General features: G+C 41.9%; 1 protein-coding gene and 1 pseudogene across 4 annotated transcripts in view; one reads left to right on the top strand and one right to left on the bottom strand.

The window, feature by feature from the left end:
• PLCE1 (phospholipase C epsilon 1) overlaps positions 1-21,670 on the top strand; it is a 293,833-nt gene that overhangs the window by 155,765 nt on the left and 116,398 nt on the right. For all 4 annotated transcript variants that reach the window (XM_044753870.2, XM_044753862.2, XM_044753858.2 and 1 more), the window contains one exon: positions 6,793-7,109. In XM_044753870.2, the coding sequence (XP_044609805.1) occupies positions 6,793-7,109 (317 nt within the window). The remainder of the gene's footprint in view (positions 1-6,792; positions 7,110-21,670) is intronic.
• LOC106846081 (phospholipase A and acyltransferase 1 pseudogene) lies at positions 15,894-16,473 on the bottom strand (annotated as a pseudogene).

Here is a 21,670-nt window from a genome sequence, read left to right as displayed (position 1 = left end):
TCACAGAGAATGAGAATGGAAGATAGAGTTTCAGAAGGAAGTGTGTGTGTGTGTGTGTGTGTGTGTGTGTGTGTGTGTGTGTATAAGAGAGAGAGAGAACGAGACAGACAGACTCAGCAGGAAGTCAGGGAAACCTGTCTCCTCTGAAGAAGATCCTTCAAAATGCTGAATATAATAGAGGGTGGGCCTTTGGAGGCAGAACTGGATTTTGGTTCCAGCTCATCTCTTAGTGGCTGGTGTCTTTAAGCAAATTGCTTAACATTTCTGACCTCTATTTTGTCATCTGTAGGATGGGGATAATCCCACTTGCCTTACAGAGTTCTTTGTGAGAATTAAATGAGTCACTTGATGCAAAGTACTAATAAATGGTGAGGAGCAAGAGCTAGGTGAGATTGTTGAGTTGCTAGAAAAGGATTCGGATGACCAAGCCAAGAACATCCTGGATGGTAAAACTTTGAAAACTTTTTCAGAAAAACTTGAAGAAATTGCTAACATTCTAGTTAATATATGCTTTGTAATACTGCACTTTCACCCCTTCCACCATCTCCCCCACACCAACTTACATTATATTATTGTTTATCTGTGTCGACTCCTAGAATGTTCTATATGAACAAGGATCTCTTCTTGTTCTGCTAAATCCCAACATCAGTGTAGCCTGAAACAAAGCCTGGCAAGTAGAAGGCACTCAGATGAACGAATGCGTTTCTACTTAGCCCTTCTTAAACCCATTCAGACGTATCGGCAGCTAATAAGGCTGGCCTCTGGACACCATACACACCCAAGATAACTCAGCCTTGGCTTGGGTGATGCAGAGTACTGGGCCAGGAGCCAGAATCTTCCATTTCTCTCTCAGCTTTTGCCAGTTCCAGGGCTGAGTGCTCACAAGCTGGATTCTTGGGCAAGTCATGTAACTTGACTCAAGCTTTATAAAAAATAAGATTAGCAATGCCTACCTGTCACGACTCCCTCAGGTTATGCAGGAGATTATTTCATAAATTCTAGATTATCATCTGAGGCATGGCAAGAAAGACTAAATGCTTTTAATTTTGATAGGGACCAAAAAGCAAAAAAGAGGAATAAATGGGAAGTGGCACGTTTTGCTGGGCCCTAGCCCAAGCCCGAGGCTCTACGTTGGGCTTGGACCTAAACTAGCATAAGTGCTAACTCTGAGCGGGGGACGGGATTCTGGGGGAGGGAGGTCCCAAGGCGCTGTACCCCAGAGCATTGGGTAAACGACTGTCAAGAGAAAATGCTCACCAGGCTTAGAGGCTTTTCTGGCTGTTTCTGGCTGCACGGTTTGTGCACAGCCCCTGGGAATGGCAGCTTAGAGACAAGATCAGGGACTTTCTGATCACCAGAAAGGAATGAAAGGACTCTGTGGGGATGGCAGGAGAGGATGCCTTTCAGGGCAGCATTCCTCATGGGAGGATTCCCGGACTCCTCTCCCTCTAGGCAGGGTGATTGCCTAGATCCACCCGGAGACCCAAAAGTCTAGGGTGATATTTCTGCACATGTAGGTTTTTTGTTTCCCATACCCTCATCGTTCCTTCATGAGCCACATCTGTTCTCTAGTGCCTTCTGGAAAATGAAGCTTCCTCCCTCGTTTGCTACAGTGATGCTCTCTCTCTCTCTTAATATATGCTTCAGCCATAGGAATAACTTGCAGTTTTCTAAATAAGCCACAGTCTCTGTCACCCTTAAACCTTTCCATAGAGTCCCACCAACATGACAGATTAAGCTTCCTTGCAAACTAACTAACCTCACCAAAACCTTAGGCTCCATTCCTCCACTGAGAACCACTGAGCGTGATGAGAAAAGTTTTGAAGGGACTGTAATTCCCAGGTAAGTGATATAGAGACAGACAACGAGGTTGAGGAAAGCTGCTGTGTGTTGTGATAATATAGTCCCCTAGTGGGAATTACTAAAGGCTCTGAGAAGTCCTGCAGTTAAAATTTTTTTTAAAAAAGTTTGTTAACTTTGTTTAACCCAATATGTCTGTAAATTATTAACCAAGGAACCGTGTTTTGCATAAATTTAGTGTAATACCCTTTGGAAAATACTTGTTTAAAGCTTGAGAACATTCTTATGAACTGGTAAGAAAGAAAAGAGAGGGAACTTTTAAGTTTCGGTGCACCACATTCTAATGTAGTTGTAATGTAGTGGTTGATGTGATGGTTCCCGGCTGCCCAAGGAGGGGAACTGTCCACCCTCTGCGGTCGAATCCTTAACTGTGGAGTTTGAAGAGTTCATTTTATCAGCCCACTCCATGTAAACAAGCAGAAGAAGTTGATTTATACTAACTAAAATCACTTGAGATGCATCTAAAATCCAGAATGCCCATGTGCCATTCTGTTGCTATATGAGGCAATACACTGAGTTATCAGAAGCGTGAGCTCTGGAGTCAAATAGACTCTGATTCAAATCCCAGCTCCCTGGCTTACTATTTATGTGACCTTATGTGAGCCTCACATAATACTATCTGCCTCCTGAATTAATCCATATACAGCACTCAGTACAGGAAGCTACTGCTTGAGCAGGACATCAGACCTTGAAAATAGTGTGTCTCATGGTCACTATTTCTATGCTGTGATCATGTCTGGAGATACAGCCCTGTTCTACTGTAGAATAATTATTAACTGAAGAACGTGGGGCTGAGAGCAGACATTGACTGTAAGTGAGGTGAGTAATTTTATTCACCAGAAACTTTCTAAAAATTTTTTCACAAGAGAAGAATTACAGTTTCCAGTGGGTTTTGTGGGAACTTTGCTCCACAAATAATGAGGAAGGATCAGAGGTCACAGAGTTCCTGGCTCTTTAATCTGTCGTCGAGTTGCCCATGTTGCAGACAGGAAGATGTGTTGGTGACTTACAGCTGAGTTTGGGGCACTGTGGCCTGGGAAGGGAAGGAGAAGATGATAAAGAGAGTTCAACCAGAATGAGAGAAAGGGGGAATTATTTTTAATAACTGCTAAAAGTGTGGAATTTGGGGGACAGAAAATTATGTCCCAAGAAAATTTCTGGAATATTTCTTCGTGGTGCATGATATAAAATCCCTAAATAATCCTGCTTTAAGGAAACCTACACTGAAAGTCTGCATTATGTTTCAAGGTTTCTAACATCGGATTTGTGTTTCCTTGGAGTGTGATGTCACTCTTGTACTGAGACACATGGGGCCACTACATTTGTTAGGGTTACACTGACCAGGCTTCTTTTTTCTTCTTTTATTCAATTTTTTTGTCTCCTTTATTGCTATTTCCCACCAGTCACTAGACTCTTCATTCATTGTAATAGCATGTGATTCATACCTCAAGTTTACAATATATCATCTTACCTTAAGCTATTTGCATATTGTATTATGTTATCTCAACATTTTAGATAAGTGGTTTCAGAAGATTTGGGAATTGCCTTTATTTCCTTCACAGAGAGCTGTACTTTGAAATCATGTGTTAGAGTTGGTTACTTCTGGGAAGACTTTCTATATATGGCTAATTCCACTGTACATAAGTTATCAGTATCCAAAAACTGCCTCTGTCATCAGGCCACGTTCTGACTCAATTTTCAGGAAATCCAGTCTCTTTCTAAACTATTCAGCAATTTGGAGAGTGAGGTCGTGCAGGCTACAGTTGAGCACCTGCCTTATTTTAATTATTTTCAAATATGAGCTTAGAGAGAACCAAATATAATTTGGTAGTCTTCACTTTTTGCTGCTGTCAATTTTTGGTAGTTTGTTTGGTCTAAAAGATGGGTAAAAATGGTTAGTATAAATCATTGTACTCCTTACTCACCTGTTCGCCTTTTAGAATCAAAGAGAAATGAATATTTGGATACTGTGGTTTTTATATGGAAGACAAAACAAAGTTCCTACTAGAATCTATTTAAAACAAATTCAGGCTGCATCAGTGGAGAGCAGTGTAGCTCAAACTTGAAAGCTTTCTCCTCACTGTGTTTTTTTAGATTGTCACTGAAAGCATTTCTCCAAAAGGGGAGCAACTCACTTAATTAAATAGGAAATACCACCGAGAACCTTTCCTGAGCTAGGCTTCCAAGGTGGGCCGCTTAGAAGAGGATGAGTTGAGAGGAGAACATCAGAGCCCAGATCATCAATAGAGACGCCGCGTCAACTTGCTGACCTAAGCACTAGGAGCCCCCAGGACCTGGTTTCTGTTTTTCTCTTCCACATCTTTAGTGGTTTATTAATTTGGACAGGCTGTGTGGCCTGATTTTTGGGTCAGAAGATCTGGTCACCATGCTTACAGAGGAAGGAATCAGGGAATGTAGACTACCCTTTAGAGAAGGTACACAATGAAGGGACGGCAGAGAGGATCTGGAGTTTAAGGGAGCAGGGAAGTTTTATTGATTTGTTTTAAGGATAAAGGAAACTGAACATTTATGTATGCAAAGAAAAGTCAGTGGAAAGAAAGGGACTGAAGGCAGAGATAACCATGAGGCAGATTGAATAGACTTCATCGCAAACCTAGGGGGGCCTTGGAGAGGAGAAAGCACACACCATTCTCAGAGAAGGAGGAGAAGATGGAAGAAATAGAAGCATTTGAACTAATTGAAGGAGTTCCTGACACTTGGCAATTATCACAGTGTAGTAAGTTAAGAAATGACCAAACAAATGTAAGGAAAATAGAAGTGGGTTTGGGAGTGTGAGAAGAATAGAAAAGCTACACTGCTGAGGTAAAGAAGACGGTGAGTTATTTAGGGAAAAATAAATAAATTCATGTTAAGTTTGACGTCACCCTGAGGGCCTAGCTGAAGTTAGATAACAAATTAGCAAGGGTCCCATCACTAAGTGGCATAGTTGTCAGTGTCATCATATATATAGCGTCCCGTAAGCCAAGGATGGATGGCTGAGTTGCCTGGGTTTGACGATTGGGAAGGGCAGCTGGTGCATGCCAAGGTGACTTGTGAGGGAATCCTGAGTGTTGGTGGGTGCCATGTTAAAATGCTGACCTTGGGGCTGGCCCAGTGACGCAGCGGTTAAGTTTGCATGTTCCACTTCGGCAGCCTGGGGTTCACTGTTTCGGATCCCAGGTACGGACATGGCACCGCTCGGCAAGCCATGCTGTGGTAGTCGTCCCACATATAAAGTGGAGGAAGATGGGCACAGATGTTAGCTCAGGGCCAGTCTTCCTCAGCAAAAAGAGGATTGACAGCAGATGTTAGCTCAGAGCTAATCTTCCTCAAAAAAAAAAAAAAATGCTGACCATGCACCCAGAGCGAGGAACTGGAAGTCTGCAAGGACAGAGAACGTTTAGTACAAAGAGTAGAAGGGAAAAGGAGGTCAAATTCAGAGATGATGACTTCAGAGTTCAATAATACAGAGACAGCACTTGGAGTGATGATTCCAAACTTTTCTCCAATAGAGACAAAAAAGAGTCAAGAATACTAAGGTCTGAAGGTTGAGGAAGTCTTCCTTATGAACTTTGCTATTATCCAGTGTCCAGGCCAGATGACACTGAGTGGTGAGGAATACGGTGTTGTCAGAAGACACATGGGTTTTATTCTGCCAAAGGGTCGGTAAGGGTGTTTTAAGAAATCAGAAATGTAAGAAAAATTCTGGAAAAATAGAATGTGGTGCCCTCAGGAAGCACTATGAGAAGTGTGAAGGAGGGCTGGCCACGGAGGGATGGGTGGGAAGGAAAAGATGTGAATTGGATGGAGAGCAAAAGCAGTTTGACCCTCAAAACAGCATTTCCTGAAGTGGTTCCACTGGTCACACAGAATGGTGTAGTAGGTGTTGTATAAAGTATGACTCTGGAGAAACACTGGGTTAAGTAATGTAAATGGATTTCTTTATTGTAAGACCCCTTAGAGCCTTTACGGTGCACCCGTGTGCATAATGTCTTCTCAGGAAGAGAATTTGTAACATGAGTATGTAACATTTCCCCAACTGAGCTGGCCACAAAAGTGATCACACTTTGGGAAATTCTTTTCTAGGGTTCATCATATATTTTCAAAGTTTTTTGAGTGAATGGATGGATGAATGGTTAAGTAGATACATGAATGAACGAATGAGTTAAAGTCAGGAAGTTAAGAGACAGATTGGGGAGGAGTAGTCAAAATAAAGAGAATCTGAGCTAAGGGAATAATTTTGAGCCTACGAATGCGCTTGGTACTTCTAGCTAACGCACTCACCACTTTCTCTCCCACTGCCACCTTCGTACTGCCAGTTGTAGAGCAGGGAATAAGATTTATTTATTTATTTATTTGGATTCATCTCCTTATGACCTATTCCTTCCTTACTTTTATAGGTGGGTCTGTCCCTGCAGACCTGCACATGGATCTCAGGGGAATCAGAGTCTTGGAGGGTAGAATGTTGGCGAGTAGACCATGCAGTTTTGAACCCTTGTATGCAGAGGCTCCCTGCGTCTCCTGCATGTGTACAAACAATGTGCCTATACAAGTGCATGCCCGCCCCCAGCCTTCTTTCCTCTTCCATTCCAATTGCTGTGCCCACCCCTTCCTGCATTTCTTTTCACTCTGATGCTTAGCACTGTAGGATGAGGAAGCAAATGGTACATTTTACTTTTCTACTACTCTGCAGTGTCAATTCTGCTTCTGAAAATGGGAAACTAAGACTTCTCCCACCCCCTGGGGGGCAGGAACGGGGAGACAGGATAGACAGCAGAAAGGTTTCCATAACGAGGAAGATGATATAGAACTATTCAGCAAGCAAAAACTTTGGTTAAGAAACCTGTCAGATTCTGAATGGCTCCCAAGTAAACATCTGTTGTAGAGGATCCCAACCTTGGTGTAACCATGGCTTTTGTTTCTTTATTTCAGAACGCCAACCAGGCACCTCTATGGCCAATTCCAGTGCCCTCCCTTCAAGTTCTGCTGGGATCAGCAAGGAACTGATTGATCTGCAGCCCCTCATCCAGTTCCCAGAAGAGGTCGCCAGCATCCTGATGGAGCAGGAGCAGAATATTTACCGAAGGGTCTTGCCGGTTGACTATCTTTGCTTCTTGACCCGGGACTTGGGCACTCCGGAATGCCAGAGGTCTCTGCCCTGCCTCAAAGCGTCCATCTCAGCATCAATTCTTACCTCCCAGAACGGAGAACACAATGCCCTTGAAGATCTCCTGATGAGATTTAATGAGGTAAGAAGCCACTTTGGGATGTTTTTGTAATTGAAAAGCTAGTAAATGTTTTCTAAGTGTATTTCTCCTTTTAGGTTTGTCTGTTACTGACACCTGATATCTCAGCTACCTGTCTGTCTTGCCACTTCCATGATGGCTGCTTTCTTTCCAAGTAAGCAGATAGACAACACGCTATCATCTTCCCTCTTACTTCACACCAACCTATCCTGAAGCCTAATTGATCCTTTCTCTGCCCCATATCTCTACCAAGTCCACAAGCCTTTTCCCTTTGGTCAACCAGGCCCTGCATTTTCTCCCCTCCCTTGCCAAAATGTTCTCCCTGGGCCCGTTTTCAAATATTCTCCCCCTTGTTCCTACAGGTGCTTTTAAGACTTCATTTTTTATTAAGATGTCTCATTTTTGAGTTTTGACAACATGATCCCTGACTATGGGATCTGTCTAGCCCACTCCCTCCTCCCATATCAGGCCTCCTCAGCAAAAACTAAACACCAACACACCTGGGTCAGGAGAGCGAGGAGGACCATGAGCTTGAGGGATGATGAATCACCACGCTCCTGCTTTCTGCATCCCGTCAAAATCCTCAGCCCAGAAATTTCCTCCAAGGCCTCCGAGACCTTACCAGAAGCCAGTTCTAAAGAGGACAGTTGTGACTGGAGTCTGGGAACACTTTTAAGAGGAAGGCACTGTGAGAGGTCTCGGGCCTTGCTGGGAGGAAAAGAGCCAATGGCTGACAGCCTGTGACCTGGAGCAGGATGAGGGACAGGAACAAGAGGCAGGTTTCCATACAGTGCTGGGGTCAGGGGATACTGTGTTCTTGGGCTGAAAGAACATTTCTCACCATAGTACAACCCCACACCCAGAGTTTTCTGTTCTACGTTTTATTTCATTTAGACTTAATTTCTTTTGCCTTGAATATTAAACACATCATCTCAATCTGTGTGCTTGTTGGTTGTTGGTTGGTTGAACTTCACGAATATAGTAATTTTCTATTTTAGTCATCTCTTAAACTACTGGAATGCTAAGAAGATGCTCCCCTTCTGGGTCCTGTATGTCTCTGATTGACAGAGGATCCATCAGCCTTTGTTGCTTAAACACTTTCTAACCATAGCAGCTCCTTACAGCCTCCATAGCCTGTCAATCATGAACCTGATGATAGTTCTGAGTGTCAGTGACCATGAGGCTTAGTGGATGCAGAAAGCGTTAGACGCTGAGCTCAAGCAATTCTGTGTCCAGACATGTCCTGAACCCCACTCCTCAAAGGGAGATCCATTACCCAGGGGATCGCTGATCTCCATCTGGCCCTGTCGTGCTAATCATTTTACATGTACCACTTATTTGTTCCTCACAACAACTCTGAGAGACAGAGACTGTCAATGGTTCCATCTTACCAGTGGGGAAACTGAGGCACGAGGAGACGAAGTCATTTGTGCAAGTTTATGTAGGTGGTAGATGACAACAGTGAGATTCCAACCCACACAATCAGGCCCTAGAGTCTGGGCTTTGAACCGCTACAGGACCCTGCCTCTTGTCTGTTTCAGGCTTGGGTTGGCTGTAGCACCTGATAAATGCAGATTCCTAGCCCCACCCCTAATTGAATAAGACAGACTCTCTGGGAGTCCACATGAGAGCTTGTGAATTACACTGCCCCAAAGTTGCTTTTTAAAATAAATCTCCTGATGTTCTTGATTTTCCTTGCTGATAAAAACAGGGTGGAAAATGAAAGTTCCAGTCAACTGAGTGACTTTGTTAGTGGATTTTACTGTATTTGGTGAATTATTCTAAACTTCCAGATCTACTCACTCTCACATCCTTAGTCCTGTATCCTCATCCTTTGTTGTTGTTGTTTTTGTTTTAAATTCTACCTCAACTTACAAGTGACTTGCCTAAACTTTTAAAATCTAATTGTAAATTAATGTTGGAGGAAGAAAACTTGAATTTTTTCCATTCAGTACCATAACCTTGGGAATCAAAGATGAACCAGTGATTTCACTAATTCAGAGTTAGTGATGAGCTGCACCACAGCTGGACTGAGGCATGCTTTGGACTGTCTCTGAAAATAGTTTAGCTAAGCAACTTCAGAACATAAACAAGATTTCTGGGAAAACACTTAAACTACTTAAGAGAACAGACTGTTTTCAAGTATTCTCAAGCATCTATTTTCATACAAATTATGGGTATGCTGATTAAAAATCAGTCTTATATAGTCGTTACAGGCAGATTCCAAATGACCTCCACTACGTAACGCTGGGAGAACTAAGTTCTAGCTGCTCCACATAGCTTATGGTAGAAAAGCTGCGTTACGTTACAAGAAAATTCTTAAATTCAGATTTTCACCTATTTAGATTGTCTTGCCTCCAAATTAGCATGGCTTTACTTTCTGAAACAAAAAGGAAGGAAAGGAGCTAGCATTTATTGACTAGGTGCTCTGGACTGGCCATTTTCACATTTTTTAATCCCATTTAATCCTTCTGACAGTTGTGTAAGGCACTTACCATTATGAAGAAAGTGAAGCTTAAACAGCAAAATAAATAATGATAGTATTGGATTGTGGTCCATAGAATAAAATAAATATTCATGAATCCATACTCATATAAATAAATAATTGAATAAATAAATCAGTGGGAGGGGAGGGGAAGGTACAGCTCTTACTTATAAAAGAATTCCAATTAATAAATGTAGAAAGAATGAGGGAAGTAGGAAATCCCCACTAGGACACCCCAGTAATAAATTGTTACAGGCCAGAACCACGGATGAATGCTAAAAGTATTGGGCAAAAGTATGATGAGAAACGAGATATTTGCCTAATCTCAGAGTATCTCTCCACAAAATATTTATTAATTACAAAAGAAAAAATAAAACAGTAGAGAAACCTATTAGATATCTCCTTAAGCAAGTGCTCAAGCTCAGCATGACCAGTAATAAGACATGTTGACAAGTATCTTCTGATATGATGCACTAAGAAGGACATGACATCATCTCTGTGGCATTCTTGCCAAAAAAATAAATGCATAACCTAAATCTAATCATGAGAAAAAAAATTAGACAACCCCACATTGGGGACATTCTGCTCTTCAAAAGTGTCATGAAAGGTAAGGAAAGACTGAGCAACTGTCAAAGAGTAGAGGAGACAAGACAGCTAAATGCAGTGTAGGATCCTATTAGATCCTGGACTAGAAAAAGAATATCAATGGGAAAACTGGTAAAATTCTAATAAGGCATGTAGTTTAATTAGTATTAATGTATCAATGTTAGTTTTCTGGTTGGGATAATGGCACTGTGATTGTGAAAGATGCTAACATTAGGAGAATCTGGGTGAACTATATACAGGAAATCACTGTACTATTTTTGCGACTTTTCTGTAAATCTAAAATTACCTCAGAATAAAGTTTCAAAAAAATAGTGAAGCTCAGAGAGGTTGAGTCACTTGTCCAAGATCACACAGTGGCTGAGTGAATGTCAGAATCCAGATGTCTGTCTTCAAAGTCTGTTCTCTTCTCACCCAACTGCCTGACCTCTCTACTTGATAAATTATCAAGTTCAAGTTTGTATTAAAACCAGAATTGCTGATTTAGAATTTAATTAGCCTGTGTCTCCTTTTCCTCTTACCCCCCCTTCTACTTCTTTTCTAAATCTGCTGCACATCTATCTTTTTTCTACTCCTCTTTCTGTTTCCGTTTTTATCCAGTGTCCTATTATCACTCACTCATTCATTCATTCACTCAAGACTTATTTGTTGAGCACCTCTATGCTATAGCTTTCTTCCCTTTTTTTACTGGTGCGTCAAACATTCTTTTAAAGAAGAAATTAGCAATATATGATGAAAATTTACAACATTATAAGCCCATACTTTGGTTCTGTCAAAATTGGATGTACAAAATAAATGCATTTTCCTCAGTGCTAGGAAGGTATATATTCATTGGAAGACTGGAGAATCTCAAAGACAAGAGAGAGAATATTAGCTCCATCACAGGAGTGCCACTCACTTAGGGGAGAGGCGCATGCATTTATTCAGTCACTCAGTTAACGTTTATTCAGCACTTCTCAGAAGCAGGACACTATGGTGGATACACACTAAGGAAAGTGAGTAACGGTCTGCAGCTGCCAGAAGCTACCAGTCTTAAATTGTAGTCAGGCGCAGGCACGAATCACTACCAAAAAAGGCAGAAAGTGAGTGCAGTGTGAGTGGCACAGTCGGTGGGAGCTGAGGTGTCTAGATGGGTGATCAGAGCTCTCTCTGCTGAGCTCTGGGGCTTGGAGCCGGGCCTCAAGGGATGGCTGTGATGGAGGGGAACATCACGGGGAAGGGAGGACATTCCAGACAAGAGACAATCAGTTCTTGTCGTGAGCAAGACTCATGGTCTACGAGGCGGCTTGTGCCTGATTGTCAGTAGAACGTGATCATAAGCTGGAAGTCTCTCGAATTCTAACAGCTCTTTACACAATGGCTTAACTGTAATGTGGGGAAAGGGAAGAAAATCCCTGATGCCTTTCGGGGCAATGTTGCATAACGTTCGTTCTTAGGAAAATATGGTTAAAATGCAATTCAAAGTACAATCATGAAACAACTGAAAGGATTTGGCTTACATTAAGGAAGGCCAAGAGATAAAGTCATTTTAAATCAATTTAGATTGTAGCTTGGAAGCAATGTTTCTGCCCATTCTCTCTTCTCCTGCCCGATGTCAAGACTGATGCACACTAGAGTAACTTCTTAAAGGCGGTCATCTCTTTGTCCTTGCAAGTAAACAGAAGCACGTGCAATGGGTCAGCGTTCAAGCCAGGGGTAGTTGAGATCTGTGCTGGGGGTAGGCTCGGTCCTGCTTTGCTTGCTTGGGAAACAGATCTTCCAGAACTCTTTTGATCTGGACACCTTCTCTGTTGTCATATTCTTGATCTAAAGCTCCAAGAAGCCAGCGTTCTTTCTCCTTTAGGCTGAGCAACCTCCCTTCCTGACCACCCACAGAGTCTCTTGCTTTGACAGTCTCAAATCATATTGTTCTGGTTTTTTCCCTTTTTCTTTTTCTATCCAGCCTCTACCTCTAGCCCACATTCCTTTTGATCTTACTGTTTTTTAATTCCTCTTAGAATAAATGCCAGGGCCATTTTTCTTTTCCAGAGGAGACAGAGAGGCATTTTTTTGTAGATAACTTCACCAAAGAGATCACATCCTCTAGAACGTGCAGTTGAGAAACGATGAGAGGCAAATAGAGATTGGAGTTCATCCTTGTTCCCTTCACTTTCACGCCTTTTCTAAGGAAGGACTGTGGTAGAACGTGGTGGGTGGTATTCTGGGATGACAGTTCTGAGTCACTAGTTCTCAAACCTTATGCCTCCTCAATATGGCCTCTGTTCCTGTCCTGTTCACCCACTGAGGACTTTGGGGTTTGAACTCATCATGGTCTGCATCTACAACTGGTCCTCAGGATCTGTCAACAGGGTGAATTTTTGGCCCCATAATCTACCACTGCCCACACCCACTGCCAGAAGCTCTTTTGTGTAAAAGATAATTGATTTCTCTGACTGAGGACTGGTTTTCAGCTTCAAGAAACCATTAACAGGTTAACTTTTTCCTGTGCCCTGAGAGGGCAGTTTTTGCTTGTTGAGTAGTTCTTAGAAAGACCATTCTCTGGGCTCCTCTTTTGGACCAGCTGGTCCAAGGGCAGATCATGAGTCCAAGGTTGAGCCCACAGTTTTACTGAGACCTCAGAAGACTCTTGAGGGATTCCACCTGGCTCTTTGCCCCCGTGACCTTTCCCCACCCCCTTCTGGTTGGTCAGCCTAAGCAATCATCAACCTGCTCCTCTAGCTACACAAATGTGGGCGGCCCAAACTGACATTCAGTGTTGCTTGTTCCTTCCATCTGGTAGGTTTCATCAGATGTCAGTTCAACAGTTTAAAGACCACCCCCCTATAAAGAATACCAAGGTGCAGCTTAACTCCCGGAGAAAGAATTGTAGGAATAAGTAAGCCATCTGGCCAGAGAACGGCTGATTGAACCTGAGTCCTTTTAGCCAGAATCCCTTATATCCTTCATAAGTGGTGATGATCTCTTTGGCAAAGTCCAGCATCTAAAAGTCTGTCTGGTCATACCGAGGAAAGACCATTTCAGCACAGTAAGGAAAAAGCATGACATGTAATAACGACAGAAGGCTGGGGAGGGGGCGGGGGGAGTGTCCTCATGTCCAAATGTATTCCTTCATTTGAAATATTTTGGAAAAAATATTGGTTTTGGAGTGGTACATTCAACCATGTTAGAAAAGTTTCCTGTGAAAGCTTTTTTCCTCTTTTATGCAGACAGGCAAGCAAATTGTCTGTTCAGGGCTGCTGTACCAACTTTCTTCCTCATTTCTGAACACTCGTGGGGTAAATTGTCAATAACCCCTCAGGGTACGGGAAGTTTCAGCTCACTTTGGAAAACCAGCTTTCTCCTTGGGAAAGCACGTCTCCCCAGAGGCACACCTCTCAGAGCAGACATTGTATTCATTCCCCAGAACATTTCACTGCACATTCCCAAACAGAATTAACAGAAATTTTAGTCCAGGAATTTCTGGACTAAAAAATACAGTAGGCAATTAAACCACATCGACTCAGCTGTGTGGAGCAGTGTTCTGAGAGCAAGGTTATTTGTAGGGGTCTCCTCTGCCCTGGAGCCGACTGACAGTGGATCATGTTCGGAGGTTCTTGGCCATCAGCACCCATAGGCTTCTACTTGCTCACAGTAACACTCTGTAAACGGCGGGGCTGAGAATGAGGAGGGGCATCATGGCACATCATCATTCAGGCCTGCCTGGGTTCTAATCCACCATTCTCACGTGGGTAACCTCAAGCCAGCTACCTAATCTCTCGTCTTTAGATAGGGAAAATAATAGCACCCACCCACTCATATAAACAAATGGTTTATATGAGTATTCAGGGGGATGACATGTGTAAAGCATTTAGAGAGGATGCAAGACACAGTCATGGTTCAATGTTTGTTACAAAAAGCGAAACAACACTAAAATAACTGCATTTTTACTATAGCTAATAAGAGATCCTATTTTTTATTATTATTCCCCTACTTAACAGATGAAAAAACTGAGGCTCAGAGAGGCTAAGTAAATGACCTATGATTTCAGAGCTAGCATTTGAGCCCAGGTGGTCTGGCTTCCAGAGCCAATATTCTTGGCTCATCTACCTTGTGCTATTTTATCAAAAGCTGAAGGAGCCTTTTTTCCTTGACTTTGTTCTCTTACTCTGAATAAAACCATTTGCTTCATGACAGGATTCAAAATATTGTTTAGGATTTCAACATGTGTAATACTGTTGACCTTCTAGTTGACTTTAACCCGTGTGCTCAGTTCTTGGTATTGAACATGTGGCATCTCCTTTGAACTGGGAGACGATGGTCCTTGAAATGGGGAGGACAATGGCATCTCAAGGTGTCTGTGAATATTGTCCCAGAAGAGCATTAGGATAAGTTGTCATTTGCACACAGCAGGCAGAGGGGGATTTCAGGTCTTTGGCTTTTAAAGTTCCCTTCTTGGTTTTGAGTTTTCCTTAAGTACTGGATGCCTGAGAATGTAGGATGCCAAAAAAATCCAAATTTTACTTTATTTTGTGTCTTTATCTTCTTCTCCTGACTGCACTGTCTCTGTTGTATTTTTCCTCCTCCCTCTCTGTTTACAGTCATGCTCTGAATAACGAAATTTTGGTCAACTTTGCACTATGTGTACTTTGTGGTCCCATAAGATTAGTACCATATAGCCCAGGTGTATAGTAGGCTATACCATATAGATTTGTGTAAGTACACGCTATGATGTTCACAAAATGATGAAATCACCCAACGATGCGTTTCTCAGAACATATCCCTGTCATTAAGCGATACATGACTGTATTTCTATTTTGTGTGAAACCTACACCCCCAACAGGGATGGCTTTTGAAATTCAAAATCTTCAGTCCTATCTGTACTCCTTGAAGTACTGGAAGGAGTGGAGGCTCTGCTCAGTGTTGGGGCAGCAGGAGAAGGTGATGGAGAAGGGCTGCCAAGCACCTTGTGAATCGGGGCCTCCGTGCCTGTGCTCATTCCTTAAATGTCTAACGTGATTTCCTTGAAGAGTGGTCTTCACTGATCAGCAGAATGAAGGCGATGGGCATCAGAATATTTTTTAAATATACACATGCCGGGATCCTGCCCCCAGGAGATTCTAGCTCAGTGGATACATAGTGGCCTCAGGATCTGTATCTTTAAAAAGCTCCGCAAGAAAATTCTGATGCTACCAATGGTTGGTAATCACTGCCGTAGACCATCAGACACACCAGTATTCAAATAGAAGAACAAAGCTGTATCCCAAAGCAAATACGAAGAAATTATTGCTATCATTGGGGTCCTCCATTAGTGCAGATAGGTAGGAATTGTCCAAAGTTAAGTAAATGTGGTGGCTTGCTTGCTTTTTTTCCTTCCTTCCTCCCTCCCTCCCTTCCTTCCTTTTCTTTTCTTTTCTTTTTCTTTCTCTTTCCTTCCTTATTTCTGTATTTTTCTTTTATTCTGTGGTCCTTATGCTGCAGTGGAGGACTTGGTTTTAAAATCTTAACTATTCAAACTATTTTGTTACTATGAGTGGATATTTTTATTCTCTGAGTTACTTTTTTTTTTTGAGATGATATCAGTAAGTGCTCTATTAAAGAGCCTGCCATCCATCATTGGAATCTGGAACAGTAATGATGCATTCAAAATAAGTATTCATCCCAGGTGGTTTTTTTCCCCTCCTCACAAATTCCTTCAGTTCCATTATCTCTTTAGTAAATTGTTAATAGTATTTTGCTCTTTGCCTTTTTGGAAATAAGCCCAGGAATAAGGCACCAGCAGCAGCTGTCACAAACCCAATGGAACTTATTGCTTGGTTGGCCTGCTCTGAAACTCCTTCTCCATAGCAAAACAAAGTCACAAAACGCTCACAGTTGTTGACAAATATGTCATACTCCACCTCCTGTCCAATAACAAACTCTGACCGTTGTATGACTTATTCCACGGGGAAAGGGGCATATGTTTCATTGTATTGTTTATTCTATATGTGTCATTTCCCACAACATGCTTCCAGAGCTGCATCTTCACCAGGGCCTTTCTGCTGAATACAGGCTTGGCGCTTGTAAATGCTGCAGGAATGCCCTCCTTTAGAGGTGCTATGTTGATAACATAACCATCACCCAGGTACAGCGCCCAGTGCTGACAGCCAGGACAAAACACTCAATCAAGTCCCCTGGCAGGGGGTTGCCAGGGTAGTTCAAACTAAAGCAATCATTAAACACCCACTCACTCTTAAACCCAGGTGGTCTTCCTTCACTGGTGGCAGCTGGGGGGGGGTTCCTGGGGTCACCCTGGCCTCCCATCTGTTGCCCTTCGTGCTAGCCACCATGGGCCAACTCCATCTGCTCCCGGGGGAGATCAAGGCAGCCCCAGCTGACTACCCTCTTAGTTACCCTTCTTGAAGCGCACATCAGGTCTCTCGGATTTAACCAACCTGGAGAGAGAACTGCCAAAGCCATTGACCCATTGGAGGCCTGTTTTATTCTGTTTAAAGCAGGCATCAAGTCAACACTTCAATCCTGGGACTGATAGAAATAAAAATTAATCCAATGGAAATTAACAAATAGCAATTTTTACATACCTGAGAAATATTATTGTAGTTGTTGATAGAAATAGTAAACATGACTCGGAGAAGCAGGGCAGCAGCTCCTCAAGGCCCAGTGTTCTTTGCCATCAGACATGTCACTTAAATGACACTGTGGGAAAGACCTGGGATGCTTTATTCGGAGACTGGGATTTTGAGCCTCCCTCCAGGACTACACTAACTGACCCTATTAGGATGTTTAATCCAGCTCTTCGAAAAACTACTCTCTTAGAGATCTTTACTGCACATGTAGGAGCCAAGGAGGAGTGTATTTATGCTTTGCCAAGAACCTACATTCGCCCAAGAGATTTAAACATTCATAAATCCAATTGCCTTCTCAATGCCTCCCCTTGGCTTTCTTCATTCAACAAGATTTTATGGAGTTCCAGCTTACATACTAAGTGCTGTTTTGTGCACTGGGGATACAGCACAGAATAAGATGGACAGAGCCCCTGCCCTCACAGAGCTTCAGTTCTAATGATGTCTAAGAGACATCTCACATATAGCCAAAATGGAACTATTGACTTCTCCCTCCCCCATTCCCATACCATCCGGTATCTACCCCACTAACCCCACGCCATCCTCCCCATCGCAGCATCTACCCAGGTGCTCAGGCTAACAACCTAGGAGTTATCCTTGATTTGCTCTTTGTTGCCGAACCCCCAACATCCAAACCATTAAGTCCAGTAAGTCCGTTTGCTCTACTCACAAAATGCATCCTGAATTGGACCACTCCTTAGCATTTCACCTGCCACGACCTTGGAGCCATCCACCATTGCTCTCATCTCCAGTACTGCTTTCCTGCTTGCGTAACCTGTAATCCATTCTCCACCCAGGAGCCAGAGTGATCTTTTATAAACAAATTAGCAGACCAGGTCACACCTCTGCTGAAAATCCCCCAATGGCTTCCCTTTGCATTTGGAATGAAATCCAAAATGCCAAGACCCTGCATGATTTTGCGCCTGTCTACTTCTCTAGCCTAACTTTATACCACTTACCCCTCTCTCTGGCTCTGTTCCAGCCACACTGAACTTCCTTCTGTTCCTGAACATGCCGAGCCTATTTTCTCCACACAGACTTTGCACTTCCTGTTCCCTCTGCCTAAAACCTTCTTCCCCCAGGTCATACCACAGCTGCTGTCTTCTTTTGGTCATGTCTCAGCTCAAAAGTCAAGGAAGCCATTGACTTGTTTGCTTTTTTCCTTAGAAACTTCTTTAACTTGTTCATTGCTATATATGTGGTTCTTCACAAAGTGCCAACTATATAGTAGATGCTCAGTAAATAAGTATTTAATGAATGAATAATGCTAATTGATGTTAATAATTGTTTGTTGAAATAGTTGCTATTAGAGATACAAAGAAAAGCAAGATGTCCTTTGTTCAAGGAATTTACAATCTAGTTCAAGGCATATAAGACATAAAATATTGAATAAATATACACATTAAAAAAAGCAATGCGTTAACTATCATGTGAGAGACCATGGTTAGAGAAGTGCCATGGGTTAGTGGAAAGAGCATGGTTCTATTGCTAAGTCTGGATTTGAGTCCAGGTTCTACCACTTACTCACTATGTGACTCTAGGCAAGTAAGGACATAAGCTGATTTCAGCTTCATATTTCTCACCTGCAAAATGGGATAATTTTATCAAGTTCACATGGTTATTGGGACGTTTGAGCAAGATAATGTATAGAAAGGCACCTAGCACAGGATAGGTGTTCAATAAATGGTAGTTAGTGTGATCCATGTCAGATGAGAGTCGACGACTGTACACGCCATGAGAGTAGAAGAGAGACACCACATGGGCACATTGCCCTTGAGGATGAGCAAAGACTTCGGAGCCTTGGAGGTTGGAAAGGCTTTTGCCAGACACAATTATGAACTATCATTGATGAGGTTTCAGAGGTTATGTTATGTACTCCTATCATCCACCAAATGTAGATTCCTTGCAGATTTTTGCCCAAATTTTTAAAGGCAGTTCACTCCATTTCAATAAGCCTATTATGTTGATGAAGCTCAACATAATATATATCTGGTTCTTTGCAAAGTGCCAGGTGTTAAAGTTATCTTTCATGTTGAAGTTGTCTTTAACAGAAATTTTGTCTTCTTTGGTTTTGTTTTCTTGAGACTAGACATTTCCCATATTGTTGAAACTTAGATCATTTTTCAATATCCCTCTTAAAGATGAGGCCTCCTTGTCTGTTCTGAGACTCTCCCTTCTTGCACTTGGGTCATTGTCTTGCTCTTAATGCCTACTAATTTGATTATTTTCTTCTGTCAGCTGTTTCTATTTATTTAGCTAAAGGTCAACTGAAACCCCTAGGCAAATGGCTATGGAGCTCATCTTTTCTCGGTGCATAGATTGTTCTGTTTGTTGTTTTCTTACATGGATGTAATATTTTATATTTAAATCTACTAAATTTTATCTTTTTGGACATTCAAGCCCATCAAAATAATCTTGAATCTTAAGTCAGTTATGTATTGAATTAGCTGCCATTCCTGATTTTTTTAATATTCAGGTTTTGTAAATGTGTCTCGTGTATATTTATTCAAATTGTTGGTAAAAATGTCAAACCAAATAGGAATTAATAGAAAGCCCTATGGCACATCACTAGTGACTGCTTATCAGGTTGGCCTTGAACCATTAATTCCCTCTTTGCTAGGTCTTTTAAGCTAGATGTGAATTTCCTTAATGTCACGATCATCCAACAGATGTTTCTCATTTTGTCTCTAGGTGTAATTTGAGATAGACTGTGAAATAATTTCCTAAAACCAAGACACATCCTTGATATCTAAGTCAAATTATCCTCTCAAAAGGAAAGAAAAAGTTTGGTTAAGTTGACAATCAGCTGCTTGAGAATGTCTAATTTTTCTTCTATTGACTTAGATGACGATGATAGAGAAATTAATAATGTAGCCACTGTTAATTTTGTGCCTTATGCTGGGCGCTGTGCCAAAGACTTTGCATATCTAATCACATTTAGCTTTCACACAGCCCTGAAAGATGGGAATCATTGCTTTATTTTACAAATAAGAAAACTGAGATTCAGAAAGGCTACATAATTTGCCTGATATCACATAGTTAGAAAGTGGCTAAGCCAAGATGAAACTCAAGCTTTTGTGACCCCAAAGCCCAAACTCTTTGTCATATTGCTATACATTTAGAACTATGCATCTAGTTGCACAATAAATATTTGCCATGGGAAATACCATGAGTAAAGAAATGGGAGCACAAAATGCTGGTTTGTTTGAGGGATTTGGGTGATAACCAAATAAGACCAGAGCAGCATCTCCCAAAGTGAGTTGTGTGGGATGTCAGCATGCATTCTGTGGAAAAATAGCGCCCCATGGTCTAACACGTATGCTACATGCTAGAAAAACAATGATAACTAAGTGGGTTTTTTTCATTGCAGGATTTCTCAGGTCATTTATTATGCTAATGTACATTCAGACTCTCTCAAAATGCAGCAGTTCACAAACATACTTGAGTACTGAGTGCCTGTAGGCCCAGTAACTGTTACGAAACATGCTTTGGGAAACTGTGTCATGTAGGCGGGGTAGGGGGCTGTCATATAGGGAGAAGGTGGATCTGAATCTGGGCCTTAATGCCTTCGCCTCCCGAAGCAGCTTGGCCGTGAATCCCTCAAGAGCTGGAGAAGGAGCAGGGAAGAAAGTGAGGATTCAAATCTAGTTCAAAGCAGGGCAGTTTCTGTGGAAGATGAGGCCTGGGTCCCTCCTGTCCTGGCTCACGGGTCTGGGCCACGTAGACTTGCAAGATGAGAACTTAATCTCATGATTTGGATATCATAAGCCTCACTCAAACACAAGTTCCATTCTTTCATCATTACACTTCATACTTTAAAAATTATACAGACACTAAAATTATGTATAAATTGTTAGGGTAGAAAACACACAAGACTGGCCTTGAAAAATTCAGCCAAGAAGTTTGCGGGCATTTCCAGCCACCACACCCGTCTCTTCTGTTTTCTATCCCCTCACCCTCTTCTCTGGGTCCTCACAGCTGCCATGAGACTCCCAGGTCCCTCTTAACTACCCCAATTCATGTTCAAGTGAAAGCTCAAGCAGTCCAGCAATAGAGACGCTTTAAATTTGTTGTTATGAGTCACTTTGTGATTTGTAAAATATTGTCTTCAATGAAAAGCAAAATCATCATATATTTGTGGGAGTTCTTTATTTGGATCAATCAAATACATTAATACAACAGATACTCCCTAGAAGTAGAGGGAAAAAAATCTATATATTTATAGTCCTTCAATCTGATACTTTCTAAGAAGCTTTCTTTGCTTACTTAAAATATGATTTCTTAATCTTAAGCTGGAGAATCCAACAGCCAATCCTGGGGAAAATTTTTAAGGTATACTTAAATTAAAACCCTTAAGCAAATAATGGACACATTTATACTGTGCCTTACACTTATGCAGAGCTCTTTATATGCGTTATCTCATTTAATCCTTATAGGCCGCTCTAATTTGGATCTGGGGCTCCAATATGTTCCTCTGACTCCAAGTTCAGTGTTCTCCCCCTCCATCACTGCTGCCTTTCACTCCTGCTGTGTACTCAGCACTTTGATAGATACTCCTGGAGTAGCTTTTCCTGAAAATTGTTCTGTAGAACCCTGGTTTCTCAACCTGCTCTGGAACAGAAAGGGAAAAAAAAAAGAGTCATGGCTTAACACCTTTCAGAAACACCTTTGCAGCCCTTTTCCCCTTGTGTATTGATAGTCCAAATGCACATTAGCATATGGAAGGCTCGAGAAGTCTAGCAATAAAGACACATAATTCACCAGCATTTTTCAAATATATTTCGCCTGGACCTCTATGTTCCTTCTCTTTCTCTAGTTTTGCTGAACACTGTTCTTGAAAGTACCAAAAACAAAAACATATTAAGAAACAAAAGATA

This window comes from Equus asinus, chromosome 2 (genome assembly GCF_041296235.1).
Source record: "Equus asinus isolate D_3611 breed Donkey chromosome 2, EquAss-T2T_v2, whole genome shotgun sequence".
Taxonomy (NCBI): Eukaryota; Metazoa; Chordata; class Mammalia; order Perissodactyla; family Equidae; genus Equus; species Equus asinus.
The sequence above is the reverse complement of the archived record's forward strand: the minus strand, read 5'-3'. Positions and strand labels throughout refer to the sequence as shown.